The sequence below is a fragment of the Podarcis pityusensis genome (genome assembly GCF_964106645.2).
Source record: "Podarcis pityusensis genome assembly, chromosome: 11".
Classification (NCBI taxonomy): Eukaryota; Metazoa; Chordata; class Lepidosauria; order Squamata; family Lacertidae; genus Podarcis; species Podarcis pityusensis.
The window spans coordinates 61,938,605-61,946,027 of record NC_138036.1 but is presented as its reverse complement, the minus strand read 5'-3'; the positions used below and the strand labels follow the sequence as shown (position 1 = coordinate 61,946,027).

General features: G+C 40.2%; 1 protein-coding gene across 4 annotated transcripts in view; it reads right to left on the bottom strand.

The window, feature by feature from the left end:
• Positions 1-1,540: 1,540 nt before the first annotated feature.
• Positions 1,541-7,423, bottom strand: part of CEMIP2 (cell migration inducing hyaluronidase 2) — a 75,856-nt gene continuing 69,973 nt past the window's right edge. For all 4 annotated transcript variants that reach the window (XM_080972296.1, XM_080972294.1, XM_080972293.1 and 1 more), the window contains exons 21-24: positions 6,288-6,386; positions 3,853-4,001; positions 2,152-2,255; positions 1,541-1,939 (exon numbers count right to left, since the gene is read on the bottom strand). In XM_080972296.1, the coding sequence (XP_080828422.1) occupies positions 1,743-1,939; positions 2,152-2,255; positions 3,853-4,001; positions 6,288-6,386 (549 nt within the window). In that variant the 3' untranslated portion in view covers positions 1,541-1,742. The remainder of the gene's footprint in view (positions 1,940-2,151; positions 2,256-3,852; positions 4,002-6,287; positions 6,387-7,423) is intronic.

Below are 7,423 nucleotides of genomic sequence, written 5' to 3'. Positions count from 1 at the left end.
CCCACATCTTGCCAGGGGGGACTTTGTCAAAAGCCGTACTGAAATCAAGATACACTATGTCCGCAGCATTCCTTTGAGCCATCAAGCTTGTAACTCCATCAAAAAAGAAAAGGAGATTCATCTGCCATGACTTATTTTTGAGAAGCCCATGCTGGGTCTTAGAAATCACAGCATCCTTTTCTAAATGCTCACAGACCAGCTTGAACGATCTGTTCTAGGACCTTTCCTGGTACAAGCTCACTGGACGGTAGTTACCTGGGCCTTCTTTCCCGCCCTCCACACAGAAGGCCTCTTGTGCTGTGGTCTGTTTCCTCTTCAGACCTGCCTTCACTTCTTCTAACCCAACCATGTGAGTGGGAGCCATGTGAGTCACCACATGGGAACTTTTGAAGAGGCTACTAAATATTTTCACTTAAACTTTCTTAATGCTCCTTCATCTAGTGAAGGGGAAAGCAAATGTATTCATTAATATTTGTTTAGTAGACATGAACTACTGAAGCTATCCAAGGTCTGGCTAACTAATCAACCTTGGGATAAATTCATGCATTGTAATAGATAGCTTTCTGCCCACCTCATCAGACGGCTCTTACTCATAGATACCATGTGACTAACTAGTTTAAGAAAATTCCCAAACTCGGATCCACGGGCGACTCTGGGTCATTTCTCTATGGTAGTCTCTCTTAAAGTTTTTGTGTGTTATATGCCTACTACATTTTCAAACTTAAAATCCATTGCTCTATATTGTTTTAAATGTTTGTTTTGCTTGTTTAGTTCCATTTGTGTTTTACGACCTGGTCTCCAACCGTAATAATAAATTTCATTTCATTTCATTTCATTTACCATGTGAATAGAGAATGTCGTGGAAACAGGGAAATCTCTGCTTCTCTATGGGCCTCTATGGGCCAATGAGGAGTTGTGGGTTCAGTGTTGTAGGCCCAACTCTATATATCTCTGCCCCACAAGAAGTTAAACAGGCACTGTCCCTACAAAGTTTCAGATGCCAGGTCAAAACTGTTTACTTCAGGAGACCTTTGCACGCTGATTGCTTTTCATGTGTTTTACATTTTTGTGCGTTTGGGATCGTTAAATTCTGGAGGTTTAATTTATGTTTTAAGTTTATGTTTTAAGTGGTTTTATTGTTGTAAACCACTATTAGACCTGCATGTAGAAAAGTGGGATATAAACTTTTAAATAGTAAAAAAAGATCAGAAAATCTCATAGCATGTTCCATCAGCTCCTAGGCTCTTATGTTCACTGTACATATATGCAGACCACACGGTTCAGTTGGAAAGAAAGAAAATAAGTGACGAATTGTGACGTATAAACTGGCACCCACATTGCAAACATATATGCATGTTTTTAAAGACTTTCAGCCAATCTAAAGGTAAGATTTTATGTTTTCTGATCCATCCTTCAAGATGACTGACACTTCCAATGTTCTCCTTTCGAAAATGCAAAAAAATATATATAAAATGAGTAGAAGACAAAAGGCTTTTTATAATAAAGGACAAACATTGAAATAACACTCCCTTACAAAAACTGTTTTTTAAACAAATACTTTAATTCTTTAATATTTTGTACAATCCAAAAGGTGCACAGATGGGCATTCAAGCATTCAGCGTAGGCAAATGTCCATATCAAAAACAGCAAAGTGATGTACTTGGGTAATAGTACACATTAAAATTCCATAAAATAAATAAATTAGTTCACATTGTCTCCAGTGTGCATATGCACCTTAATTTCTACTGTGTTCTTGTAGCCTGCTTTAGAAGTTCCAAATCTTTCCGTCGGCTAGTATTTGCTCTGGCACAGCCGTACTCTTCCAGCTGCAGAGGGAGATACTTTTCCATTTGGCTCAGGCCCTGTCTTGCAGGACTGGTCAATAGCTTGATCCAAGATGGTTTGAAGTTCCCTCTGAACCCAAAGAAGCCTATGCTCCCTGAAAGAGGAAAAATGCATGTTTCAGAACAGAATACACATCATCAATAACGGGCAACGGATTCAACATTTAAAATGTTCTGTTCCAATATCATAGCAAACTTTGAAAATTTATCAACACTGAATATGAAACAGCAACTTGCACAGCATCTTTTGCATTCCATTTCTAGAAAAGGAAAAGGCACATTTTAATATGTAAAAAGAAGAACACACCCTTGTTGTGAAGATTTGCTGGTTTTGCTGCTCCCAGGGTCATTAAAGCTTGAGAAATGTTAAGGTTTTTTATATTCCCTCTGGTGCTTAATACAACTATAGACCTGAGAGAAAGAAAATGAAGGGATAAGGTTGAAGAGGAGAAAATAACACTGATTTACTGCCACTAAAAAAATCATGTTTTAAGTAAATATCTATTGCAAGCTGCTTTGGAAAGGCAGCATATAAAATTGTTAAAATTGGTGACATCATATTCATAGAGCCGTAAATGTGGAACGTCAATATGACTAACACACTTTTCTATAATAAATTGCCATCTGGAGAAAGCAAACTTTTTAAGAAATAAAAATCATGCTTACTTTGCAAATGTCAAAATTTGCATATCCATAACAAATTAATCCGGTGTAGCACATTATACCTACATTTTGTTAAACATGGTAACAAAAAACAAGACCTCTAACAATCAATTTGTATGAATTTATACTGAATTATAATATCCATAATGCCTAACACATTTGTGACACAATTTAAGCAATCACAATCTCCATCTTACTTCCTTTTCATTTGATAAAAAGATAATAATTTTCCATTTACATTTTCCTGGTTGTATTGCTTGAGGAAAATGCTATTTTTTCTTCCCAGATGTCCGGAGGGGGAGGGGAATGATAGGCTTCTGCCGTGTGTGTGTGTTGTGTGTGTGTGTGTGTGTGTGAGTGAGTGAGAGAGAGAGAGAGAGAAAGAAAGAAAGAAAGAAAGAAAGAAAGAAAGAAAGAAAGAAATCACACTGAAGTTAGGAAGGGATTGTTTTCAATTGCTTTCCAGAACAGTAGCTTTATTTGTCTGACTGTACCAGAAACATCCTCTGAATACTTATTTGAGAGTAAGCCCACCAAAACCAGTGGGGCTTACTTCTGAGTAGACCTGCATAGGAGTGGAACTTTCTACTTTCCTAAAAAAACAAATTTCTAATTTTGGGGGTTGGCAAAGGTCATCTTGGAAACATATGGGCAGTTCCTGAAGAATTCTCAGAAGCCTTGTGGAGATGAGGATTCAGTGATGTTTATTGACTTGGTCCTCTTATATGGCTAACAAAAACAGAATTAGGTGAACACAAATCACATGCCTTAGTTGCAAAAGTATCAAGCTTTTATGGACATAGAATTTAGATTTCTTTCTAGCATTTGCAAGATGTGCCCTGGGATACAACTCCTACTACCCCACCCGCTTTTTAAGTACAGTCATACCTCGGGGTGAAGTAGCTTTGGGTTGAGCGTTTTCGGGTTGCGCTCTGCGGCGACCCAGAAGTAACGGAGCGCATTACTTCCGGGTTTCACCGCTCACGCATGCGCAGACGCTCAAAATGACGTCATGCGCATGCATGGAAGCAGCAAATCGCGCTCCAGAGACGCGGGTTGCGTTCGCTTCAGGATGCGAACGGGGCTCCGGAACGGATCCCGTTTGCATCAGGTACCACTGTAACAGAGTACAAGAGTTCTTTCCTTAATTTCAAACACAGAAAGTGAGGTGATATGAACAATTCTTAGCAGTAACACAGGTACCTTAAGCACCATTCTCTGAAAAACATTTAAGTATTATGAAAAGAAGCACCTCTGTGCATTTTTAAAAGGTTATGCAAAATAGCTTAAATGCCACTCCCACGAAATGCTATTTGCAAGCTGGTGTTTATACTGTATCACATACCTTTGAGGAATTCCAGTTTTGACATATTCTTCTAGATTCCTTACGTTTGCTTCAGAGAAAAATCTCTCTTTTGTTACTTTGCCAGTGCAGGCATCAATGACTACGGTAAGAACACCCACAGCACTCAAGGGAAACTTAATGCCACTGACCTGAAATTACAGACCTCATAAATCACACTCCCCCCCTTTCCCAAAACCAGTAATTTGTAAATACAATAATCTGCTGTAAATTCACAGTTCCACTGCATTTATCATCATTTGGCTTCCAGATGGCAATAGTGTATTCCTGGCAGTGAACAATTTCCTATGAATTAGTCTTTTCCTTCAAAATCTTTGCTGATAAGATTTCTATGGCCCTCAGGTTAGGGCTTTCCTGTTTTCTTTGTGTAACTGAAGCCACTGACACATATCCATGTCCTTTCCACAAACCCCCTTTGGGCCCTGTAATAATGGCTTCTGATCCAGTGATTACTGAGCTCCAATTAGTCTTTCGTTTAGCCTTAGGAAGGCCATCTCTGTCGTCAGTGAAAGAGTTGTTCAAAGCCCCTTTTAAAAATCAGATGAGAACCATTCTCAGAAGCTTCAGTTTGCCATGTTAAGGCAATAAAAAATGCTAATGCTGCAACTCTATTTTCCTCCGATTTCCCTGAAAGATTCAAGTGCATTTACCTGCCCACTGATTCAGTTCTAACCTTCAAACTCTGATGCCTTCATTTCCCAGCCGCACATTTGGCCCCAAACCAGAACTAATTTTTCATCACTACATTTAACCCCTTAGAGCTGAAGTAAATATCCCCATCTCAGCCATCTAGGAACGTAAGAACAGCCCTGCTGGATCCTGCCAAAGGCCCTCAGTCCAGCCTCCTCTTCTCAGTGCCCAACCAGACGCCTGTGGGAAACCTGCACTCAGGGCTTGAGCTCAGGAGCAACTCCCCCCCCCCCCGGTCTGCCTCATGAGGGCCACCCACAGCCTTCATGGCTTGCAGCCACTGACAGCACTCTATCCTCTAATTTAGTCATCGTTTTAAGGCAGAGGTGGGGAAGCTGGAGTCCCGCAACACCTGGAGGGCCACAAACTTCATCCGCCCAGCCAGGGATGGTGGGAGTTGCAGCAATATTGTGTTTTAAGTGTTGCAACTTCCCGGGGACCTGAAGAGTGAAGGGTGGGCAATTAATAAATAAAGATAAAGCAACTTCTGGAGTACCACAGGTTCCACACCCCTCTGAACATGTAATTGTAAGAAGCCCAGTACACTACTGACATTCACCACTTTAAGAAATAGTACAGTGGTACCTCAGTTTACAAACTTAATCCATTCCGGAAGTCCGTTCTTAAGCCAGGGCATGCCTTCCCTAATGAGGCCTCCCGCTGCCAGTGCCCTCCCACCATTCAACTTCCGTTCTTAGACCAAGGTAAAGTTCACAAACCAGGACACTTTTGCGGAGTTCATAAACTGAATCGTTCGTAAACAGGGTTGTCCTTAAACCGAGGTACCACTGTATTGACAAAAACTCAGCCCCCTTGCAGTTGCTTCCAGGTTAATGTCAGACAGATTAGAATCTGATGTTTTCACTGTGCCACGATGTCAGACTACCCAAAATGGGGGACAGGACGTATTTGCATAGCTGGTTGTACAATGGACAGCACAAAAGAATATGTTCTACAGTGTCCGGCACATTCAAAAAACATCCGCAATGTCTATAATTTCTGGGGGTGTTTAAATATCTGCCCTTGACAAAAGCTGAGGGGAAAATGTTCAGTTGGGCTAACATAAAGGCCCTGTGTTGGACTGGAATTATTATTTTTGAAATATAAGTGACCCTGTTATCTGTTGGATTTAAATCATAGAACTTGGGGAACCAAATTTTATTTACACCTGACTCGATGTTTTGTTTTTCAATGTCCCTTAATCTAGTCTGAATATTGCAATAAATATATTGATCACCTGAATTATACAAGAGTTCCAAGGCAATACCAAAATATATGAGTTGAAACCCTCTGGATTTATAAGAGTCCTTAAGTAAGAAAGAAGCAGACTCGAAGGTTGGCAATGGCAGTGCAACCAGTATTTTATAGTGCTGGCCCACACCCATTATTCAGTCATGTGTATATCTATTTCTGCACACATTAACTCATACTTGATTGAACTTGGGATACGTCTCAAGAAACCTGAGTGTATCTTATTCTAAATCACTATTATACACTTTAAATTTAAATTTTACCAATGGTGTTTTGAAAACAAATCAATATGCAAAGATGCTGCAAATAACAGGAATGCTGAGGATGCCAAATTATTCTCTTATTCTTTCCCCCCAAGTTTATGCTGATATGGTTTGTTCCTAAATGATCCATTTCCAAACACCTACACAGGTAATGGCATTCCTGCATGATGTTAATAAAGGCTTGTGGTAAAGCAAGATTGCAAGAATACTTACTGAGACATAAGATTCTTCGTTCCTTTGCAATTCAACTGTGTCTGGAGACTGAATTTTCACAAGGAGGTAGGTTTTATGAGGATCACTGGTAAATGCCACCTGAATAGAATACAATTAATGTTTAAAAGTAGCCTTTATATGAGTGTATAGTGTATAATTTTTCTCTTAGAACAGGAATGTCAGGTGACAGAAGCCTACTGTGTTGAGATTTGGGTGAGGACTAGAAAAAGTATATTCACAAGTACAGCATCATACAATAAAAGATGGAAAACCTTATATTCCTGTTGAAGCTTTAAAAAGTTGTTCAGTTCATTAAAAGCCTTTTTTTCCTGTAAAAGGAAAGCTTCAAAAACACACCGCAGAAAAAAACAGCACAGCACAGAGAAATGTGAAAGAAAGAAAAAACAAAAGCCTCAAAAGCATAATGGAAAGGCAAGATTAAAGTGATTCTGTTTGGCTTATTTTCCTCAACTTTCCCCAAGCTAGATCTTTAGGATCCTCAGCTACACCTGCCCCCTAGGAAGGGTTGGGATGCAGGGCTGGATCTGCTGCTTTGCTCTTCCCCAATCCCACCTAGGATTCCCTTACAAATAATGTCCAGCTGTGCAGTTTCTGGTCAGGCACATTCACCACCCTGTGTATCTGTCTAGCAGCTAACACTGAGATGCAGTGCTATTAGGAAGAATTTTGCTGGGTAAGACCAAGGTCAATCTAGCCTAGGATCCCATTTCTGACCATGCTGATTCAAATGCCTATGGGAAACCCATGAACAGAAATGTGAGGGCAAAAGCCCTCCTGTGTGTGTGAGAGAGGGGGGGGGGGAGAAACTGTTGTCTATCCACTTCCTGTATAATGGAGCCCTGCTTGGTTGCCGCTTGAGGGTTTCCCATAATGGGAATGTGGTTGGCCACTGTGAGAACAGGATGCTAGACTAGATGGACCACTGGCCTAATTTAGAAGGGCCTTCTATTCTTATTCTTTCAAAATATACATATCATGCAGATGCAGTCATTTCCAATTGATTTCAAGTTTTGCTGAGATTTTAAACATGATGCTGTTCAGCAATGTGATTTCCTAAAACTTCTCATCTTATCTCATCTCATCTCTATCCATCCCATCCTTCAGTCTCTGCTTTG